Source organism: Magnolia sinica, chromosome 4, assembly GCF_029962835.1.
Source record: "Magnolia sinica isolate HGM2019 chromosome 4, MsV1, whole genome shotgun sequence".
Taxonomy (NCBI): Eukaryota; Viridiplantae; Streptophyta; class Magnoliopsida; order Magnoliales; family Magnoliaceae; genus Magnolia; species Magnolia sinica.
This window is the reverse complement of record NC_080576.1, coordinates 39,074,235-39,099,344: the sequence shown is the minus strand read 5'-3', so window position 1 is coordinate 39,099,344 and position 25,110 is coordinate 39,074,235. Positions and strand designations below refer to the sequence as shown.

Sequence of the window (25,110 nt, the reverse complement as noted above, 5' to 3'; positions counted from 1 at the left end):
CTGTTCTTTATAAAAATAATAATTAAAAAAATTGTTTGTGTTTTCCTGCCCCAGCAATACTTGCCATGCAAATGCTAGGTATGCAGTTTTCCACTTCTCTTCTGTTTTTTTTTTTTTTTTTCTTTTTACCAGAACATAAGTAAATTATTTTTATCATAGGTTAATCAAGATAACATTTTTACTATATATTGTTATGATATTCAATTTTTTTGGAGTAAAATACAAAGCAAAGGGATGAAAATACTATTTTTTCTCACTTTTAGTATATGTGACAATTTACATAGCAATGTATGCTCTGGTCTCACAACATTAATAACAATTTCACGTCTTCCAATTCCTACATATATAAATAAATTTCACACCTTTACAATCATATCTAAGTATTATGACCGCGCCCAAAATCGATAAAGGAGAAACCCCACAATGCATAAGCCACCAGATACAAGGCCTGGTAGACCACCGAAGTGATCTGTATGATTTTCCTGCATGTATCAATTGTCACATGAATAAACCATACAAAGAGATGAGCATGTGTGGGACAACTAAACCGTGATTTAAGGTGGATTCCACAATGTAAATGAAACAGCCCAATCTCCAGGTCCACTCATGATGAGGGCCACATCTGTAGCTTGAATGCTAACTGTTTATTGTTCTAAATATCCTATGGTGCTGAGTAAACTCAACTGAGTTGACTCAACAGCAGTGGAGAACGAAATGAGGCATTGAGGAGTCAGGCTCTAAAATCAGGCCAGATCAGAAGGATTCTAACTGAGTTGGAATGAGCCAGAGTGAGTGATACCTTCCTTTTATCTCAATGCACACGTGGAAGAGATCCTAACTGTGCATCCTGCAGACCGTAGCTTGGATGGGGATGGCCCAAAAATCACCTCAGATGGTTATTTCTAACCATTTTATGGGCGAGTTTTGAGGAAAGAAAATAGATATGTTTATGAAATTGATCAATGGCCCATTAACTAACCATTTTCCCCTCAAAAGTCGTCAGGACAGATGCTGAAGACTGCTTAATGAATGTGTTCTTTGGGATTTTGTTCCATCCATGCCCCCATGGTAGGACCTACCAAATTAAAACTGATCCTATTCATGGCGTGTGTGGCCACTCATTGGACCACATGATTAGATGGCCATATGATTTGAATCGTACATATTCTTGTTGCTACCACAAGCTACTGTCCCATAATCATGCTTCAACGATGATCGTAACCTTCTATTTTTAAAGTTGAATGTGAGAAATTGAAATTTTTCTTTTTATTGTTATTTACAGATAGTGATGGTCACAATCACAAGTTCAGCAAAAATTTCCTAGAATGGATCTTATACTATAGAATTCACGACATGGGTGGTTCTGAACATTGACCACTCCGCATGTGGGCCCCAACATTGTTCGAAATATCAGTATCGTGTTACGTATTGCATCCTTAGGATATAAATATGTATTGGTTATCGCACATGATTTATCGTTTGTCTCGGGTAATTTGGGAAACATGGAAAAACATTGGGAAAATACTTAAATTTTTCAATGAAACTTTAGGGATTTAGTTTTTTTTTTTTTTTTTTTCAAAAAAAACATTAATAAACACTTTTAAATCATAACATCTCAAAAAAAAAAAAAAAAAGTGCATATAATAGATTTCCTTTGCATAGGGTCCTAAGTTATACGTTGTCTGACTGAACTAATGCAACTATATTCAAATTAAATGCATAACATTTAGAGTGTATGTGATTATCATTTCATCAAACACTCCTAAATACTTTGAAATTAGTCTCAATTAACAGCTGGTTGAAGGGAAATTTTGAAAAATAAATAAATTATATTATAATATTTTTATTAATTTTTAATTAAAAATAAATTTTATTTTTCGAAAATTGACAAGACTTAACAAATCAGTAGATCAGCCCTCATACATGCTTGATTTCATGTTTTGAGTGCAACATTGCAAGCAATTCGGGAGAAATTGGAGAAATTCCGAATTTTTCCCAACTCAGATCACCTATACTCAAATTTCAAAATTAGAATACATGTGATGTTCATTTAATCAAATACTCCTAAATACTTCGAAATTAGTCTCAATTGATAGTTGGTTGAAGAAAATTTTCAAAACAAAACATGGAGAATATGAAAAACTAATGGATATCGAAATCAAAGCTCTGACTCCATGATTTTTAATGCAAAACATGAAAACCCAATGGATTTATAACCATTTGACATTGATTTGACATAATTTCAAAAAAAAAAAAAAAAGGAATCGGAAATTGAAATGCTCACCGAATTGAACATGCGGGATATATTGGCACTACTTGTGCGTTTCGTATCGCGCAGGTGGGATACAAGTATATCGAGGGATATATTGGCCGATATCATTGATATTTAAAACATTGGGTTCCATGGGGAGGAGACACATACTAGATCCCAAGTCACGACAGAATCAAAGCTAACGTAAAAAAAAAAGGGTGAGCAGAGATAGTTTTGGTAATTACTTCTGAAAATTGGATAAGTAATAAATACCTTATTCAAATTTTAATATAAACTAGGGGTTTTAAGATTAAATGGAGTAGGGTTTTGTAATTTTCACAATAGAGAAAACCTTCGACTATGTTACTATCTGAAAACAATGCATAAATGAACATGCTAGCATAATCAATATGACCCAACTAACCCTTGCAAAAATACTTACTTCTTCAGAGTTGTCAACTGCAACTTCTTCAGAGTTGTCAACTGCAATTCCTGCACCCAAACAGCACAAAACATACATCTCAGAATCAACAAGGCATGCAAAACATAACATCTCCATGCACAAACATGTATGACATTCAATAGGCTGGATTAGGGCCTGACCGAGCCGAACAAGCACGACCTAACGGACTAAGCCAGTTCAATATCTGGGCCAAACCAATGCAAGTCATGTTATTTAAAGAAAAACTTGCATTGAGATACATGTTATTTGGTGCCCAAAATAAGAAGAGGAAAACAAGAGGAAAGCACAAGCACAAATGACTCTTAAGACAGATGCAAGAATGGATACATAAGTTGGTATCTAGTAATGGGATTCAAGTCACCAGAAAGAAAATAATTAATTAATGATGGTGAAGATGACGGTAGTGATGTTGTTGGTGGTGATGATGTCAACAGCAACAACGATTACATTGATGATGATGACGACCGCCTCTGGGCAAGATTGCAACAGATCAAAGCTTGCGAGGTTCTCCAACCCCCAAAGCCCTTTGGACAATCTCATATAGTGATGCTTGGAGTAAAGACGAGTGAATAAAATTGTTGAAGAGAAAGAATGCCCTCCATATAGTCAAGGATCTTGGTGGTTATGGGTGTTTGACATAATACTCTGCAGTTGGGGAGAGTGACAGAATGCACATCAACATATATTAACTGGGAAATTAGAAATTAGACCAACCTAACTTAGACCAGATACAAACCAAACCATAGATATCTGAGTTTGGTCTGGATGCTCCACTGCAAACCTGAGAAAGACCTTACTTATTTGGTTTTTATTCGACCTACATATCTATGTATGAGATCCGGGGGTTGATATCTAGACCTGATCGAACTCCTCCCAACCTGACCTGACCTGATAGGCTCCAATCATCTTGTTTCAATGTGGACATGAAGGAAACAATTGACAATTTGCGAGCTACTTCCCCATGAATACTCTGATATATTTTCTAGTATTTGGCCATTTCGTATTGATTAAACTGAATATTTCACAATTGAACAAGCACAAATGAATTACACTATTAAACACCAGAAAATTACCTCCATTGGGCTTGTCTGCGTGACTACTTTCCCCGACAGCTTTTCCTTTACTCTTCTTTTGGGAGTCGATACTAGTGCTAGTATCCATAGGTTGAGAATTACCAGTTGCTTTCAATGAACTAGCTTTCGACTCTGAACTTTCCTTAGATCTCTGTTGTCGCAATGTATAAACGTATTGTTAAAGCCACGATAGAAACAAAGAGCCCCCAACAGAATTGAAATCATTGAATCAGCAAACACATGCGAAATGCAGCATTTGAAAGCACATACATTTGAAATTCATTTTATTAAAGCTTGCTTGCATGCCCTGAGTGTCTCTGTCATCCGTACTAAGGAATGACAAGCATACGATAATATGAAAAATAAAATATATGTTACTGATTGCCTCGGTTGTCTTAGTACCTTATTCAAAATTTAAGGTAAAGTAGGGGCTTTAAGATTAAATGGAGTAGGCTTTCGTAATTTTCAGAACAGAGAAAACCTTTAGCTATGTTACTATCAGAAAACAATGCATAACTGAGCATATGAGCATAATCAATATGAGCCAACTAACCCTTGCAAAAGAACTAACTTCTTCAGAGTTGTGAACTCCAATTCCTGCACCTAAACAGCCAAAACAAACATCTCAGAAACAGCAAGGCATGCAAAACATAAAATCACCATGCACAAAAATATATATGGCAGTCAATGGGCTGGATTAGGACCCGGCCAAGCCAATTCAATATCTGGGCGAACCAATGCAAGCTATGTATGTTAAAGAAAAAATTGCATTGAGATTCATGTTATTTAGTGCCAAAAATAAGAAAAGATGCAACAAGAGGCAAGTACAAGCACAAATGACTTTAGGACACAGATGCAATAATGGATACATAAGTTGGCATCAGTGTTTTAAATAGTGGTAATCTCTTGCATAGCATTCAGCTCTTTATAGCGTGTAGCATAAATAGCGTAGCGTGAGATACACTATACTTCTATTTATTAATTTAAAATTATGAAAAAAAATAATAAATAATAAGAAGGAAAAAAAAAAAGCAAAAAATATAAAAATACCTAAAAGATGATTCATTGTTCAAGTATAAGCATGTTCAAAAAAGTTATAAATTATTACTTATCAAAAGCCAATCCAAATATATAAAGTTATAAACCAATCAAATAATCATCATGTCAACAACATTCTAAGCAAACCACTTTAATTAATAGTCTAATTGAAACTACAAGTCACTTTCACAAGTATGAAAAAGAAATAAAAACTTGACAGATTAAAAACATTAAGTACAATACAAATCTCATCAATACAACGAGGGATTTTTTAAAGTTTTTTTTTTTTTTAAATTTAATTTTTTATTTATTTTAATGTGTGAGTTTCACACTTTAACAAAGGATCACCACCATTTTAAGTGAAAGTAAACAAAGAAAATGTTTGATTTTAACTTCACATTTTAAGTTTTTTATGATGTGAGTTTTACACCATTTTTTTAGAGATGAGTATTGGAGTAAACTGTCTCCTTATCACATCACAACGATGTAAACCTGAGCTACAACAAACTTGGATCAAACCTTAAGTATTAAAAATTTGGATTTAACACCACTGCTAATCCATGTGCTTTGCAGAAGCACGATAAACAAAGATAGAACAATATAAAAAAGTAGATAAACAAACCAAAAACAATCAACCACAGAACACACGATATTTTACATGGAAAAACCTTGCTAGAAAAAACCACGCCACAAAGCGAAAAAGATCTCAACTATAATAAAAACCTTAAAGTACACCACTCACCTTCTTCGATTATAGGATCGTCCAATCTCCCATTGCTATGCACTACCTTTGGAAAACCCTTCCCAAGCTGTTACAAACGTTGGAAACCCTCTTACATTGCAAACCATTGCCCTTAGAGAGAACGTTCGTCAAGTACAAGCTCTAATTCGAAATTAGGCTTAAATACCTTTACTTACGTAAAAATGCGCAAACCGTCGGTCACACCTTCGGTCGACTGAGCTTTCAACTGAGACTCTCAATTGACTAAAATAGTCCTCGGTTGACTGAGAACATCACAGCGAGGTTCGGTCGACCCAACGATTTTTCGGTCAACAATCTCCATCTTGACTTGTATTTTGCCAACTCTCCTCAAAGATCTCCCGTGCAACCTCTATCTTGAGTGTAGACCACTCCCTTCATTCTCCACTGGGAATGTAGATCCATCTGCACCCCTGTGCAAGGGTGCCTAATCTCATCAATGGCTAGTGAGATTGATCAAGCCCAAGTAATGCTTAAACTTCTCTGTAGTCACCAGCTTTGTCAACATGTCCGCGACATTCTCGTACGTATGAATCTTCTGATATAGAATCTTTCGTAAAGTAATGATCTAACCTATCTTGTGGAACCTTACATCAATGTGCTTGGTTTGCGCTTGATACACCTGATTTATCGCCAGATGGATAACATTATGACTATCACGATGCAATTGAATCACCTCCTGCTTCAACTCGAGTTCTCCTTTCAGACCTTTCAACCATAAGGATTCCTTTGATGCCTCTGTCGCAAATCGATCCAGAAGGATGACAACCCCAAGTGCAGGGTTGCGATGTAGTTTTAACTCGATGAGATTGAGATCAAATTCTCAGGGACTTATATTAGTACATTCTCAAAACATTTTAGAACTAGAACTAAAACTAGAATTAACTATGGAGTTTGAATTAGAATAAGCAATTATGAAAATCTAAGTAATGTTGAGAGAAAATCAATAAAATAAAACATTGAAGCGCCAAGGATCCACTTCTAGCCATTCTTAAGGCTTAATTTACTTGATTCAATTAGATAACACACTAGAATAAAAGTCTTATCCTATCCAGTCGGATAATAGAGTAGTTGATTCAAAATTCACAAACCAAAATAGTTTTAAACTTCAATTGATTCAATTCCCACATGAAACACCAACTTATTGATCGTAAGGAATCCAAAGTATCTATCGTGCTCATATTCTAACAATAAATCCATGAATTTTATAGATCAATCCCTTGCAAAATAGATAAGCAGACAATCTTAGCATTCCTAAGCATCCAAACTACCAAGAGTCGATAATGGATTAAAGTAAACTAGAACTTTATTTAAACTAAAACCAATGAATTGTTTATTATTCAAACTATAAAACTTGAATCAAAGTAAACTAGAACATTAAAAATAACTACAAGCTTCACCTCTTAGCCCTAGCTAAGAGATGTAGCCAACAATTATCATAGTTGAATTAAACTCAAACAAATACATGAAAAATAAATTAAAACCAAAAGATTGAAGAAGAAGAATAGCTCCGTAGACGCTTTGCCACCTCTTGCTCTCTCTCTCTCAAACCCTAATTCGTGTTTTGAATAGCTTAGATCACCCCTTTAAATGGGAAAATTCAGCACCAACTTTGCACCAATTTCAATTTTTGGCACTTTTGTTACGCTTCGGTCACACTGATGATTATCTTTGGTGAGACCAAACATCACTTTGGTCGCACCGAATGGTTGAGCCAAATATACTCTGAAAATCACTATTTGTTATTGGATTGTTGTTGGCACTTTCGATCGGACCGAACAGTCTGTTATTTCTGTTATTTAACTAGATGAATTTCTAGACTTCACTTCATCTTTAACACTTAGTTTTCTTGGATCTTTGGCACATGAATTCTTCAATATTGTCTTCCAAGTATCCAATCCTTTACTTGATCATTCTTTGAGCTTTAAATCATTACTTTAATTGCCATTTTTGTCTTAGCACTCCAAATCACATCGCATAGTAAAATGCACATAATTAAATCAACTTAGCACATTTATGTATATAAAACCAATGCATAATTATGGGTAAATATGTAATATTTCACATTCATTAGTCGCAACCATGTATTCCGCCTTAATTGTAGACAATGCTATTGTAGACTGTAGCGTAGATCCCTAACATACTGGTTCGCTTGCCAATGTGAAAAGATATCCTGTAGTGGACCTCCTATTTTCCAAATCACCTGCACAATCCGAATCCACGAAGCCAACAACTCCACCTGAAACTTTGTGTCCCCCGAATATGATTCTAGTGTCGACTGTGCCCCTGAGATACCAGAAAATCCACTTAACAACATTCCAATGCTCATTTCTTAGATTCGTTATATACTTGTTAACCACATTAACTGCTTGTGAGATATCCGGCCTCATACAAACTATTGTATACATCAAATTCACCACTAAACTAGCGTATGACATTTCTGAAATCTCTTTCTGTACTTGGACATGATCTATCTGACAACTTAAAGTAATTTTCTAGAGACGTGCTAACTAGCTTAGTACTTTCCGTATAAAACCTCTCTAGTACCTTCTGCACATAAATCTTCTAAGAAAGCCACAAATTTTCATACTCTATCTCTACTTATCTCCATGCTTAGGATCTTCCTCGCAGCGCCCAGATCCTTCATGTCAAACTCTTTTCTTAACAAAGACTTAAGCAAGAGTATCTTATTCTTGTCCTTTGTAGCAATCAAAATATCATCTAAGTAAAGCATCAGTAGAATATAGGACCCATCCTCAAGTGCCCTGTAGCAGATGCAACAATCATACTCGCACTTGTTATACCCAATCTCCACCATGCAGCAATCGAACAGCTTGTACCACTGCCTCGGAAATTGCTTAAGCTCATACAACAACTTCTTCAACCTACACACATGGTCTTCCTTACTAAGCTCCTTGAAACCTTCAAGCTACCTCATGTAAATGTCTTCCTCTAAGTTCCTATGAAGGAATGTCGTCTTTACATCGAGCTACTCCAATTCCAAATTGGATTCTGCTACCATCGCCAGTAGCACCCTAATTGAGATATGTTTCATGACGGGAGAGCAAAATTCATTGTAATCCACTTATTCCCTCTGCGAGTACCCCTTCGCTACAAGCCTTGCCTTATACTTTTCATCCTCATTTTCTATTAATGCTTCTTTCTTCTTGTAAACCCATTTGCACCCTATAGCTCATTAACCTCTAGGAAGTTCCACCAACTCCCATGTCTGATTCTTGTGCAAAGATTCCATCTCCTCCGCCATGGCCGACATCCACCTGCCACCACCCTTTCTAGATTTTGCTTCTCGAAAGGTAGAGGGATCTTCACTCCCTATGAACAATGTAAAAGAAACCATCTCCTTGAAAATCATACCGAACAGGGGCTCTAATGGTTCTTTTCTCCTTGTTCCTGGCTATACTTTCCTGAGTATCATGCTGATTATTTTGCTCAGTGTCTTGCTCCTGCTAATTTTCACCTTCAGTTAGGGTTGTATACGAGCAGAGTTAGCTCGGTTAGCTCGCTTGACTTGACTCCAAAAAACTCAATTCGACTCTGTTCGAAACTAAGTTCAAGCTGAGTCAAGCTGATTTTTTTATCTCGAAAAAATTTCGAACCGAGTTCTAGCTTGCCCGAGCTCGACTTGACTTGGATCGAACCCAACTCAAATCGAACTCAGATCAAACCAGTTCGGTGACTCGGTTACTTTGATATTGTTGTTGCTCACCAAGTGTTTGATGAAATGACTCAACGAAGTGTGGCTAGTGGTAAGGAAGGTACGTGTATGAAACAAATACCCTTTTTTTCTTGATTTTTATGTTGCTTACATAGTGTTTGATGAAATACCTGTGCTGTGGTTTTACATACAATGAGATTTTGAATGTGCAATCCATGTGTTTGTGAAAATGTTGCATAGGTGAACTTGGCTGGATCTCAGTGAACTGGCCCAAGTTGCTGACCAGTCCGGCTCAAGGACTGAGCCGAGCCAAGTTCGAGCTGGGGTCAGCAAGTGGCCGAGCTGAATCGAGCTGTGCCAAGCTCGATTCGGTTCGACTTATGTACCCCTCTACCTTCAATCACCTATTTAACTGGCTCCACCTACACTGACAAACTCTCAGTCACACCAGTGTATCTGATTGCCCTCCTATAGTGTCCTTGTTGGTCTTAAGCATTGACGCCTCATCGAAGATGACCTCTCTGCTAATAACCACATTTTATGAAATTGAATCCCAAAGCTTGTAGCTATTGACACCTTTTTCATACCTGACAAAGATGCACTTTGTAGACTTTGGATCCAACTTCGACCTCTGTCCACTCTGCACGTGAACATACGCTGGACACCCGAAGATTCTTAATCCTGAGTATTCAACGTCCTTGCCTGTCCAAACTTCCTCTGCAACCTTGGAGCCTAGCACTGTAGATGATGACCGATTTACTATGTAGCATGCCATATTCACCGCTTCAGCCCAGAAGCTTTTAGGCAGTCCCGCATGCAACCACATACTTCTCGCCCTCTCTAACAAAGTTCTGTTCATCTTCTCTACCACTCCATTTGTTGGAGTTGAGAAGTGCCTTGTGATGCCTTGATCTTTGTAAAATTTCACAAATTTTGCCTCTTTGTACTCCGTACCATTGTTTGACTTGAGACACTTAACCTGGTTTGCTGCTCTATTTCTTCCTTCCATTACTTGAACTTAGCGAATGCCTTGGACTTTTGCTTCATGCGGTAGACACAAACCTTCCTCAAATAGTCATCTATGAAGGTCATGAAGTGTCATGCCCCTCCCTTAGATGGTATTGTCACTGGCCCCTAGACATCAAAATGAATACAACCAAGCACATCGCTGCTAGTGTGTGTAGTAATCTTGAACTTTACTCTGCATTATTTTCCTATGATGCAATGCTCATAGAAATTGACCTTGCATGCCTTAACTCCCTTTAACAGTTTCTATTTGTGAAGTTCCATCATGCCCCTCTTAATCATATGCCCTAACCGCATATGCCACTGATTTGTAAATGCCACTGATTTGTATCATTTGTGTTGGATTTTGCATGTGAGGTGGTAGCGACCTCACCTATAATTGTGTTCCCAACTAACTTGTACAGATTTTCAACCTCGTGTCCCTTCATCAATACCATTGCACCTCGAATAACCTTTAATACACCGGTGGATGTGGTGAACGTGCAACCGTTCGTATCTAAAACTCCCAAGCATATTAAGTTTTTATTCAAGTTTGGGACATGCCTAATATCACCTAGAGTCCGTGTGACTCCATCAAACATCCTTATTTTGATGGTCCCTATTGCGATGACCTTTCGTGCTACATCATTCCCCATCAAAACACTTCCACTATCATAGGACTTGTAGGAATTGAACTAAGTCCTATTCGGACACATGTGATACGAACATCTTGAATCTAGAATCCATGTGTTTGAGAGATGGTCCGCATCTGAGGAGACCGAGAGGTTTCCTTTCAGGCTCTCTTCCGCTACACTGGTTGATTCACCTGTGTTCCCATTTCCTTTGCTTTCCAGGTCATCCTTCCATTCTTAATAGTATCTCTTGAAGTGCCCTTTTATACCATAATAGAAGCATCCATCCTTTGTCTTTGATTTTGATCTAGACATTTTCTTCCTATAAGATTGAGATCGCTCCACGAATCGCCCACGTCCCTGACCCCCTTTCACAACTAAACCTTCCACCTAAGAGTCCTCATCAATCCTCATCTCGTTACAAATGATAGTCGCAATGATCTCTTCTAGCTTCACTGTATTCTTCCCATACAGTAAAGTAGTGACGAGATAGTTGTATGATACGGGAAGTGATGCTAGAAGTAACACCGCTTTGTCTTCTTCCTTTACCATCTCTCTGAGCCTTACTAACTCGTTATATACGGTTGTAAACGTGTTCATGTTGAGGTGTGGAGCCAGCACACCAATGTGCCCAATGTAAAAAGGAGGTCGTTCACTGAGTTGCTCGACCGGTTGAGGCGATTGCTCGACTGGTCGAGTGGGCCGCTTGACCAATTGAGGGTCGCTCGACTCAAAGTCCAGCAAGTTTAGGTTTTTGGTGTCCTGGCTACTCGACCAGTCGAGGGTTACGTATCCCTAGGAGCTATTCTAGAGTATGGGATTGTATTAAGATTGGGGTTTTTTATACATCCAAGGGAGAAAAGGGCTATCTCTGTGCATGGGAGCATCGGAGAAGGTTATTATATTGATTGTAATCTCGTTTTTTTTATAGTGAAAGTTTGCACCCGTGGTTTTTTACCCTTGTTGGGGTTTTCCACGTATATTTTGTCTTGTGGTTTGTTGGTTTGCTCTAATTCTACTTCTAGTTTATATTTCTTCCTGTTTATCATTTTGTGGGTGAGACTTGAGATTGGATCTCGGTTCACCGGCGTTGTTGGCGTGCTGCGCAACAACTGGTATCAGAGCTTTTGGTTTAGTTCTATTGGGAGCGATAACCGAAGAATGGAAGACTAGAATCGAGAAGTTTGATGGTTTAAACTTTGCCTTTTGGAAGATGCAGATGGAGGATTATATATATATATCAGAAGGACCTCTATATTCCTCTAGAAGAAAAAGAAAAGAAATCAGAGAAGATGACAGATGATGAATGGGCTTTATTGGATTGGAAGGCTTTAGGAACGATCCGACTGTCTTTGTCTAAGAGCGTCGCCTTCAATATATCTAAAGTGAAGTCCACAAACGAATTAATGAAGGCTCTAGTTACGATGTATGAGAAACCCTCAGCGTCCAACAAGGTTCATCTTATGAAACGGCTATTCAACATGAAGATGTCAGATGGTGGGAGCATGGCTGAACATCTAAACGAGTTCAATACAGTCACAAGCCAATTGGAATTTGTTGGCATCACTTTTGAGGACGAGGTCAGGGCGTTACTGATCTTGTCTAGTTTGTCAGACAGTTGAGATGGTTTAGTGATTGCTGTGAGCAATTCTTCAAAGTCGATAAAGTTAAAATTCGATGATGTAGCCTGTCTAATTCTCAGCGAAGAATCTAGAAGAAATGCATCGGGAGTTTCAGGGGTTTTGAGGAATGCTCTAAACGTTGAAGGAAGAGGAAGATCGCTAAACAAAGGAGGCAATAAACACAGATGTTCTAAGTCAAGGAAGAATTTCAAGGGACCAAAAGACAAAGACGGGTGTTGGCATTCCAGGAAGAAGGGGCACATGAAACGTGATTGCAGGGCGCTTAAGAAACAAGAAGGAAGCTCTCAATGTGGGAAGGATTCAGTGAATCTATCTGAGGAGAGTGACATAGAGGCATTGATCTTGTCTCTTGATGCAAGGAATGAGTCTTGGGTTATAGACTCGGGTGCTTCGTTTTATGCCACTTTGTGTAAGGAAGTTTTGCGTGATTATGTGTCAGGTGACTTCAGGAGAGCTTACCTGAGTGATGATGAGCCATGCAGTATTGTTGGAAAGGGAAACGTTCATATAAGTCAGAAAAATGGAACGATTTTGAAATTGAAGGATGTCAGACATGTACCGATTTTGAGACGAAATTTGATCTCAGTAGGGCAGTTGGCCGATACTGGATATATGACGACATTCACTAGTGATTCCTGGAAGATCACAAAAGGTGCCTTGGTGATATTTCAAGGCAAAAAGGAAGGTACTTTGTACGTGACTTCAGGATCGTATAGTTCACTCGCAGTCGCATCAACTGGAGTGAATGGGCAGTTATGGCATCAAAGGTTCGGACATATGAGTGAGAAAGGGATGAAAGTGCTATTTTCAAAAGGGAAGCTACTAGGGCTAAAGTCTATCGACTTGGAATTCTGCGAGGATTGCGTATATGGCAAGCAGAAGAGGGTAAGTTTCAAGAAAATAGGACGCGCTCCAAAGACGTATCTGTTGGAGCTTGTACACACTGATGTGTGGGGACCGACACGGGTATCATCTCTTGGTGGTTCACGTTATTTTGTTTCCTTTATTGATGATGCTAACAAAAAACTGTGGATCTATTTCTTAAAGCATAAATCTGATGTATTTGATGTATTTAAGAAGTGGAAAGTAATAGTAGAAAATGAGACAGGTAAAACAGTAAAATGTCTCAGATCAGATAATGGGGGAGAGTACTGTGATAAGAGGTTCGTGGAGAATTATATAGCAAATGGAATCAAATATCAAAAAATAATTCCAAGGACACCACAGCAGAATGGTGTGGCTGAGCGCATTAACAGGACTATCCTTGAGCGTGCCAGGAGCATGAGGTTACATGCAGGGTTGCCAAAGACATTTTGGGCAGATGCTATAAATACTGTCGCATATCTCATCAATAGAAGTCCCTCAGCACCATTGGATAGTGGGCTACCAGAAGAAACGTGGACTGAGAAAGAAGTGAACCTTGCACATCTCAAAGTGTTCGGTTGCACTTCATATATTCACATTGATGCAGAGCACAGAAACAAGCTAAATGCGAATTCCAAGAAGTTCACGTTCATAGACTACGGGCAGCATGATTTTGGCTACCGGTTTTGAGATACAAAGAACCGAAAAATCATTAGAAGCAAGGACGTAATCTTTAATAAAAAAGTGATGCATAAGGGTAGTGTGTAGCATAAGGCCGTTGAGAGAGAATTAGTAGAGTAGGAAGAGTTACTGGACACGGGTGTTACAGTGCCACAGGATGAGCATACACAGGAGCATGATGAGGCAGAGCCGAAGACATCGGTTGTGAGGAGATTTACTCGGGAGAGGAGATACACGGTCCGATACTCACCCTCCTTACATTATCTACTGTTGACAGATAATGGTGAACCAGAATATTTTGAAGAGGCATTACAGTTAGATACATGAGTTAAGAGGGAACAGGCCATGGATGATGAGATGGACTCTCTTGAGTCAAATTGTACGTGACAGCTAGTCACTCTACCTAAGGGTAAGAAAGCTATTCATAATAAGTGGGTTTACAGATTGAAGGAGGAGCACGATGGTTCGAAACGGTACAAGGTCAAATTGGTTATGAAAGGGTTCCAACAAAAGGCAGGTATCAACTTCACTGAAATATTTTCACCGGTGGTGAAAATGTCTACGATTCACATGGTCTTGAGTATAGTGGCTACAGAGGACTTACATCTAGAGCAGTTAGATTTTAAAACTGTCTTTCTTCATGGGGATCTTAAAGAAGAGATATACATGCATCAGCCGATAGGATACACTGCACCAGGATAGGAGAACAAGGTGTTTAGACTGAAGAAAAGTCTATATGGCCTGAAGCAGGCCCCAAGGCAATGGTACAAGAAGTTCGACAGTTTCATGTTAGGAAACGGTTTTAGAAGATGTCATGCAGACCACTGTTGTTATTTGAAGAAGTTTGATACGTCGTACATTATCTTTCTTCTGTACGTTAATGATATGCTTGTGGCCGGATCAAGCATGAAAGACATCTCAGATCTCAAAAGACAACTGTGTAGAGAATTTGCCATAAAGGATTTAGGAGGTGCAAAACAAATCTTAGGCATGAGGATAAAGTGTGATAGGAAAAACAAGAAACTAGTTTTGTTACAGGCAGAGTACATAGCCAAGGTACTTAATCGATTCAATATAAGAGGTGTTAAACTGGTTAGTACTCCATTAGCAAACACTTCAAGCTTTCTAAGGAGCAAGGTGCGAAGATGCAGGAAGAACAAGACTACATGGCTAAAGTCCCATACGCATCAGCTATTGGGAGCCTCATGTATGTTATGGTGAGTACGAGGCCAGATATTGCTCAAGCAGTGGGAGTTGTTAGCAGGTTCATGAACAACCCCGGGAAGGAACATTGGGAGGCTGTGAAAGTGGATCCTCAGATATCTAGTAGGTATTATGGATGTAGGGCTGTGTTATGAAGGATCGAAAATCAAGCTACAAGGTTACGTAGATTCAGATTTGGTAGGAGATATCGACAACAGAAAAAACATTACAGGGTATGTCTTTACTCTGAGTAGTGCTACAGTTAGTTAGGTCTCTCAGTTATAGAAGATAGTATCTATCAATACAACAGAAGCAGAATATGTTGCAGCTACAGAAGCGTACAAGGAGATGGTATGGATGCAAGGTTTCATGAAAGAGTTGAGAAAAAAGTAAGTAGATTGCAAGCTGTACAGTGACAGTCAGAGTGCAATACACTTGGCTAAGAATTCAGCCTTTCATTCAAGGACTGAGCATATTGACATCAGATATCACTTCATACGTTCGTTACTGGAAGATGGATCGATTGCTCTGGAGAAGATTCATACAAGTGAGAATCCTGTGGATATGCTGACCAAGGTAGTCACACGGGAGATACTGAAGCTCTGTTCAGCTTTGATTAGTCTTCAGGCTTGAAAACAGGGAAGTGGTGCACTCCGGATGTAGAAGATGAAAATTATGGTGATGTGTCTCCAAGTGGAAAATTATTAGGGTGTGGAACCAGCACACCAATGTGCCCGATGTAAAAAGGAGGTCATTCACCAAGCTGCTCGACCGGTCGAGGCGACTGCTCGACTGGTCGAGTGGGCTGCTCGACCAGTCAAGGGTTGCTCAACTCAAAGTCCAGCGAGTTCAAGTTTTGGGTGTTCGGGCTGCTCGACCAGTCAGGGGGTCCCTCGACCAGTCGAGTCCCTGGCCTAGACGAGGGTTACGCAAATCCTGTGCGGATTTGGTGCGGACTGCGTAAATTTGAGGCAATTTTCGCAGAGGTGTAAAAGGAAGTTGCCTAAACTATAAATAGGCATCCCTAGGGGCTATTCTAGAGTATGGGATTGTATTGGGATTAGGGTTTTTTATACATCCAAGGGAGAAAAGGGCTATCTTTGTGCATGGGAGCATCGGAGAAGGTTAATATATTGATTGTAATCTCATTTTCTTCATAGTGAAAGTTTGCACCCATGGTTTTTTACCCTTGTTGGGGTTTTGCCACGTATATTCTATCTTGTGGTTTGTTGGTTTGCTTTGATTCTACTTCTAGTTTATATTTCTTCCTGTTTATCGTTTTGTGGGTGAGACTTGAGATTGGATCTCGATTCACCGGCGTTGTTGGCATGCTGCGCAATAGTTCATATGCTCTAGGAGATCCGATCATTCCTTCAATTTGAGCCCAAAAAGTTGTTTATTCATAAATAACTTGTTTGTTAAGGACTTCGACATGTATGGGTCTTCTAACTTTTTCCACATCTATAGGGGAGATTCTTTATCCAAGATGTACATAACCTCATCCGATAGACACAAACGGATGGTGCTCATAGCTTTCTCCCCAAAATTGCTTCAGTCATCATCCAACATCTTCTCGAGTTTTATTTCCAACAACGCCCTGCTCAACCCTTATGAAACTAGAATATCCTCGACCTTCCGCTGCCATAAACTAAAATTGTTCTTCCCATCAAATTTTTACACATCGAATTTTGATCCTGACATCTTGGCTAAATCCCAAAGGTCCAACTCGATGCTCTGATACCACCTTGTTGGAGTAAACCGACTCCTTATCAAACCACAACGATGTAAACTTAAGCCACAACAAACCCAGATCAGACCCTAGGTATTAGAAATTCGAATCTAATACAACTACTAATCTGTGCGCTTTGTGGAAGCACGATAAACGAAGATAGAACAATATAATAAAGAAGATAACTAAACCAAGAAAAATAAACCACATAACATATGATAGTTTATGTGGAAAACCCTTGTGGGAAGAAACCAGGCACAAAGCGACAGAGATCTCAACTATAATCAAAACTTTATAGTACACTACTCACCTTCTTCGATTACAGGATCGTCTGATGTTCCCTTGCTATCCACAACCCTTAGAAAACCCTTCCCAAGCCCTTACAAATATTGGAAACCCTCTCACTTTGCCAACCCTTGCCCTTAGAGAGAAAATGTTCGTCTAGTACAAGTCCTAATTCGAAACTAGGTTTAAATGCCCTTTACTTACGCAAAAAACACGAAAACCATCGCTCACACCTTCAGTTGACTGAGCTTTCAACAGAGACTCTTGGTCAACCGAAACAGTCCTTAGTCGACTGGGAACATCACAACAAGGTTCGGTTGACCCAAGGATTCCTCGGTCAACTGAACTGCCCCTGCAGTCGAAAGGCAGAATGCAAGGCATCCTGCACAATAATGAGTTTTACACCATTTTTTACGAAGAAAAAAAAAAAAAAACATTGTAGTGTCCACTACAAATGCTACACGCTACCTAGCTATAGCGTACGGTACAGGTTTGCCGCTATTTAGCTACACTACGAGCGTTATTTGAAATACTGGTTGGTATCTAGTAATGGGATTCAAGTCACCAGAATGAAAATAATTAATTAAAAATGGTGACGACAACAGTAGTGATGGTGGTGGTGGTGATGACGTCAACAACAACGGTGATAAAATTGATGATGATGACAACTACCTCTGGGCAATATTGCAACAGATCAAAGCTCGCGAGGGGTTATTCAACCCCCAAATCCCTTTGGAAAATCTTGTATAGTGATACTCAGAGTAAAGGCAAGTGAATAGAGTTGCTGGAGTGAAAGAATGCCCTCCATATAGTCAAGGATCCCTTGGTGGTTAACCTTGTACGGGTGTTTGACATGATACTCCATAGTTGGGGAGTGTGACAGAATGCACATCAACATATATTAACTAGGAAATTAAAAATTAGACCAACGTAACTTATACCAAATACAAATCAGACCATAGATAATTTGAGTTTGGTTTGATGCCCTTATCGCAAACCTGAGAAAAACCCAACTTGTTTGATTTTTTATTTGACATACATATCTATGTATCAGATCCGGGGGTTGATATTTAGACCTAATCAAACTCCTCTCAACCTGACCTGACCTGACCTGACCTGATATTATTGACAATATAGGCTCCAATCATCTTGTTTCAAGGTGGACATGAAGGAAACAATTACGTAATTTGAGGGCTACTTCCTAATGAATACTTATGATAAACTTGCTAGTATTTGGCCATTTCTTGTTGATTAAACTCAATATTTCGCAATCAAATAAGCACACATGAACTACACTATTAAGCACTAGAAAATTACCTCCATCAGGCTTGTCTGCGTGACTACTTCCCCAAACAGCTTTTCCTTTACTCTTCGTTTGGGAGTCGATACTAGTGCTAGTATCCATAGGTCGAGAATTACCAGTTGCTTTCAATGAACTAGCTTTCAACTCCGAACTTTCCTTAGATCTCTGTTGTCGCAATGTATAAAAGGTATTGTTAAAGCCACGATAGAAACAAAGAGCCTCCAACAGAACTGAAATCATTGTATCAGCAAACACATGCAAAATGAAGCATTTGAAAGCACATATATTTGAAATTCATTTTATTAAAGCTTGCTTGCATGCCCTAAGTCTCTCTCTCATCCGTGCTAATGAAAGGCATGCATGAGATAATGCAAAAAATAAAACATGTATTACTGCCTGCCTTGGTTGTCTTACTACACAGATGAAAAAAAAAAAAAAAAACTGAGGCATCATGGCCATTTTTTTTCTTTCTTTCTTTATTATTACTATTATTTTTATTTTTATTTTTTTTGAAATTTTTCTTTCATGCATTGCAATTCGTGCACTCATGCATTAGCTCATGGGGGTCCAGTTGAAGCCATAGCCAGATGATACAAATGCCATGTGCGCAAACCACCAAATGGATAATCGGTAGGATCTTGAAGCTTCATCAGCCATAAAAAGTGTGCCCACCAGATGAATGATCTGGATCACTCGAATGTGGGTTCAAGATTTCAAGATGAAAATATATCATTTATTGGAAATATGAAACAAGAAACCCAATGCAATACGAGTGTGTATGCGTGTTCAAGAACACAACAAGAAAAGAAGAAGAAGAAGATCAAAATTACAGAGATCCGCAGCTGGTCTTTGAATTCAAGACCTTTGTGCCTCCGGTAGTGAGCACAACCACATATAAATATAAACGAGGTCATCATGTCTGGTGCTGGCCAACAGCCCCACAACTGGCTTGCTCATATCCAACCTACAGACAATCCCCTCATCCCCTCATGATGCTCATAAGATGTGATAAATGGGTCCTCTTATCCCCAGGCCATAATCCCACAGAACCACCTTCCAATCATTCGAGACTGATGTAGGTAGTGCTTTGCAAGTTCTAGTCACAGGACATGATAGGTGCATCATTGGCTTGGATGATGACCCTAGTCATGCTACTTGCCATGTCCCGGATTTGGAGGGTACCGTTGGAAGATGTGGTAGCTAAGCTAAGTGCATAGGATTGCAAGGGTTCTAGGAAACAGAGGATACATCTACAACTCAGTACTCGACAATGTAGTCCCAGGAAGGTTTGGACTGCTTAATGAATGTGATCTTTGGGACTTTGTTCTCTCCATGCCTCCATGGTAGGTCCCAATGAATTATTCACAGATCCTATTCGTGGAACGTGTAAGGAGTAAAATGGTTGATGACCTAAACATAGACTTGGGTTTTTGTAAAAAGAAAGAAAAAAAAAAAAAAAGGAGCTTTGCATCTGTTATGACTCAAGATCTAGCGTGTGACGTCACCCATTGGGGCCACGTGATTAGATTGTCATATGATATGAACTGTCCATATTGTCATTGCAACCACAAGCTATCGTCGTATATCATGTTTCATTGATGATCCTAACCTCCGATTTTTAGAGTTCAATGTGAGAAATTGATTTTTATTTTTATTTTTTTTCCTTCTTTTTGTTCTAAATTCATCTACAAATACCAATGGTCACAATCATAAGTTCAGCAAAAAAATTCTTACAATGGATCTTATACCATGGAATTCACAACATGGGTGGTTCCGAACATTGGACCACTCTGCATGTGGACACCAATGGGAGGTGACACATGCTGGATCCCAAGTCAAGACAATGTCAAAGCAAACTTTAAAAAAAAAAAAAAGGCGAGTACATGTAGGTTTTGGTAATTCCTTTTGAAAATTGGTTAGGTTTCAGTAATAAATACCTTATTCAAATTTAAAGGTAAATTAGGGACTTTAAGATCAAATGGAGTAGGCTTTTGTAATTTTCACAATGGAGAAAACCTTCAATATGTTACTATAGGAAAACAATGCATAAATGAGCATGTTAGCATAATCGATAAGACCCAACTAATCTTTGACAAAAACTTACTTGTTTAGGATTGTCAACTCCAATTCCTGCACCGAAACAGGCCAAAACATAAATATTAGAATCAGCAAGGCATGCAAAATATAACATCTCCATGCACAAACATGTACGCTGGTCAATGAGCTGGATTAGGCCCTGGTGAAGCCAAACAATCATGATCTGACAGGCCAAGCTAGTTCAAAATCTTGGCAGAACCAATGCAAGCTATGTATATTAAAGAAAATTTTGTATTGTGTTACATGTTATTTGATGGCCAAAATGCAGAACCGCAAACGTAAATGACAGTAAGACACAGATGCAACAACCGAAACATAAGTTGCCATATGGTAATGGGAATCCAGTGACCAGAATGATAAATAATTAATTAATGCTGGTGAAGATGACAATAATGGTGGTAGTGGTGGTGATGACCACTACCACCACCTCCACCTCCATAACAACAACAACAATGGCAATAATGTTGATGATGATGACGACTACCTCCGGGCAAGATTGCAACATATAGAAGCTCACAAGGCTCTCCAACTACCGAAGACCTTCCGACAATCTTTTATGGTAATACTTGAAGCAAAGACGAGTGAATAGAGTTGTTGTAGTGAATGAATGATCTCCTTATAGTCAAGGATCACTTGGTAGTTAACCTTCTATAGGTGTGAGACATGGGAGTGACAGATTGCACATCAACATATATTAACTGGGGAATTAGAAATTAGACCCACTTAAACTTAGATCAGATACAAAACCAAACCACAGACATATGCATTTGGTATGGATGCTCTTATTGCAAACCCGAAAATGAACCAACTTATTTTATTTTTGACCTAACTTAGATCCAACCTACATATTAATGTATTGGATCCAGGGGTTGATATCCAGACCTGATTGAACTCCTCTCAACCTGACCTGACCTGAACATATTGATGTTACAGGCACCAAAATGAAATTATGTTGCTTTCAAGATGGACTTGAAGGAACCAATTTATGAAATTTCAGGGCTACTTCCCAATTAATACTATGATTCATTTGCATGTTTTGCCATTTCTTGTTGATTTTTTTTGAAAGGTGAATACACACACACACTCTCAAACCCACACACACCACATGGGTCCTTGAACCCATAACCACACACACTCTCAAACCCACATACAACACATGGGTTCTCGAACCCATGACCTCAGAGTTGAAACATTCAATGTCTACCACTAAACCATGAGGAAGAGACCCGCCATTTCTTGTTGATTAAACTGAATATTTTGCAATAAACACAAACACACATGAATTGCTTTATTGAGCACATGCAAATTACCTCCATCGGGCATGTCTGCATGACTACTTTCCCCAGCAGCTTCTCCTTTACTCCTGTTTTGGAAATTGACACTAGTGCTAGTATTCACAAGTCGAGAATGATCACCAGTCTCTTTCGGTGAACTTGATTTTGACTCTTGAGTTTTCTTAGAATCTCTGTTCTCGCAATGCATGAATGAAGTTGTGTTAAAGGCACAGCAAAAACAAAGAGCATCCAGAAGAATTGAAATCATTAAATCAGCAAATACATGCAAAATGCAGCATTTGATATTCATTGTATTAAAGATAGCATGGATGCTCTGAGTCTTTCTCTCGCATCCATGCTAATGAAAAACATGTACAAGATAATCCAAAAAATCATGTTTTACTGACTGCTTTGGTTGTCTTGATACACAGAGAAGAATATAATAGAACTGAGGCATCTTGGTCATTTTTTTCTAGAGTATATTCTTTCATGCATTGCAATGCCTGGTACTCATGCAATAGTATCTGGGGGTCCACATGAAGCTGCAGTCAGATGATACCAAGGCCATGCTAAAAATATCACACTCAAATGATGATTCTGACCATCAATCTTTTACAGTGTGGACAATTGACAGTTATTGTTTTCGTTCATTCATTTTAAAGCCACCAGTCAATCATCGACATCATCTTTCCAGCATGATTTCCTTTGACCATACTCGATAGTTCCCAGCAACATGGTTTTTCCCAGAAATCGGCAATTCCATTTGTCTGAAAATGGATGCATATGGATCCAGTGACAGGCAGAAGGAGCAAGCAATGCAGAGATTGCAAAAATGAATTCTGTTCTCTGAAAAGAGTGGTATATAATTGTTCCCAAAAAACAACATCATCTCATTAATTCATGTCCAACCATCAAAATTAGTCAAAACAAACAAACGGAAACCATAAAAACTGTTATCAACTATAAACAATAAATGCAAAAAATGCAATACATGGACAAAAAATGTTACCAGCTATAGCTTACATCACATATACGAAAGCGGGTTTAGTGCAAAGTATAGAATTATCAATACTTTGCACTGAACCTGCTTTCAATCCCGAGCTCTTGTTGGAATCACTAGCATTATACATTAGTGGGATTGCAATGAGTAGCTATGATAGGCCCAAACAACTTTCAATACAAGACGGGAATTTAAAATGATGGTTCACCTTGAAACTGTGGCTGAATCACCATGTTCCTCCCCTAGAATGCGCGAAGCTAAGTTACTTGATAATCCCTCCATGGGGTCAGTTCTTTTGGGACTCTTAAGATGTGAAATCTTACCCCTGCAATAAAATAGACGAGTTTAGGCACTTATTGGTTGACTACCAGTACTTCGCACAGAACCTGCTTTCACCCTGAAGCTATTCTTGGAATCTCTGTTCTCGAAGTTTTTGTTGATAGGATTGCGTTAAGAAGTAGTTGCCATGAATACATATGACTTCCAATATAAGATGAAATTTGGAGAAGAATTGCAGGGTTCTGATAGTTGGCAAATACAGAATTTTCTGATGTGCCGTATCCCGTTCATGGGTGGCCATGGTTTGGTTATCTAGAAGTTATCTAGAATGTTCATCTGATGGGCACACCCATGGATGCTGATGCCCCAGAAGTCTCACCAATTACAAGATCCTAATAGTTTAATTATTTCCCAACAAATGGCCACATTCAAGTGGAACAAAGTCCAAAGATTAAATAGCTAGGATCTTCCAATCTGCAAGATATCTGGGACATCCATGGTAGGGAGAGATCGACGGTCCGGATCACAAATTATGGATTGCACATGTTTGCACTTCTTTCTTTTCTTCTTTACTTTTTTCTTTTTTCTTTCTTTCTTTCGTTCTTTTTTTTTTTTTTTTTAATGCACAAGACCATATAAACAACTCTCACATGTAAAACAACAACCTACCATGTTGGCACGGATGGTGAAATCCGTAGGTGGTGAAATCCACAGGTGTGAGTGTGTAGTGGTGTGTGCGCGTGTGTGAAAAAAAAAAAAAAAAAAAAAAACAACAACCTACCTTAACTCTCGAGCTGAATCACCAGGTTCATTGCCTAGGTTAAGAGAAGCAAAATGTCTTGATAAGTCATCCTCAAGTTTGTTGGCATGGATGATTTCTTCGGCCAAACTCTCATCCTCCTTAGCGTTAAGCACTACCGATCTGGATCCTTACATTATAGATGACCTTTGACACAACAAATGGGAAAACCTTCTTAGATCATCTATATAAGCCATTGTAACCTTACAAGTTCCACCATTATAGAGTTGGCTTAGAGAAAGTTCAAGTTGTTGAATGAATCATAGGACAAGTAATTAAAACAAGAAAATATGTCCTAGTTCGGTGGGAGGAGGTACCACCAAATGGCACCTTCAGTACCACCGAAAGTGCCCAAAATGTTCCAGCAACTTTCAAAGAAAATTCAGTACCACCGACTGGAATTTCGATACCACCGACTTCTATCGATGTATAAATTTCAATGCCACCGAAAGTAGTAAAATTCATCCAGCAACTTCAAGATTTAATTTGATACCACCGAGTGATATTTCAGTGCTACTGAGTGAATTTCGGTACTACCGAAGGTTCACTCGGTAGAAAAAAAAACTAGTTGTTTTATATCCATTGGGACCTTTTTTTTATATATAAATATAGGACTCAGAACTTTGTGGAAGGTGTGGATTTAGGCATTTCAGAGTCCCTAGGTTGTCTCAAGGTCTTATCACTCATCCTAGACTTTATCCACATGAGATTCATGTTCTTTTCATTATGATTCATCATCTCAACGAGCATTCAAAGCTCACTTTAATGAAGAACATGATCTCAAGCCCACACTAGAGTATTGAGACCAAACCTATAGGTATATACTTAGTCTCAACCATACTCTAATGCAGCCATTAGTTGAATCTCTTAGGAAATCCATTCATATTATGCCCCAGACTCAATAACCAGACTCACAAGGAACTCGATAGCCAGTTCTGGCCACAACAACCTCTGTAGTACCCCATTCTCGGCTCTTGAGATAGGTTCCGATCCTAAGATCCTACAAGGAGGATTTTCATAACCATATATCTATTTCAATATGACCATACCCAAGA

General features: G+C 38.7%; 1 protein-coding gene across 1 annotated transcript; it reads right to left on the bottom strand.

Moving 5' to 3' along the window:
- Positions 1-251: 251 nt before the first annotated feature.
- Positions 252-24,161, bottom strand: LOC131243041 (uncharacterized). The gene is made up of 9 exons (XM_058242104.1): positions 24,038-24,161; positions 23,186-23,302; positions 22,014-22,168; positions 20,711-20,736; positions 18,621-18,771; positions 4,341-4,390; positions 3,788-3,938; positions 2,694-2,743; positions 252-482 (listed from the first exon to the last, which is right to left on the bottom strand). Exons 2-9 carry the CDS (start codon positions 23,257-23,259, stop codon positions 384-386), a joined length of 756 nt encoding a protein of 251 aa, XP_058098087.1. The 5' UTR covers positions 23,260-23,302; positions 24,038-24,161; the 3' UTR covers positions 252-383.
- Positions 24,162-25,110: the final 949 nt, after the last annotated feature.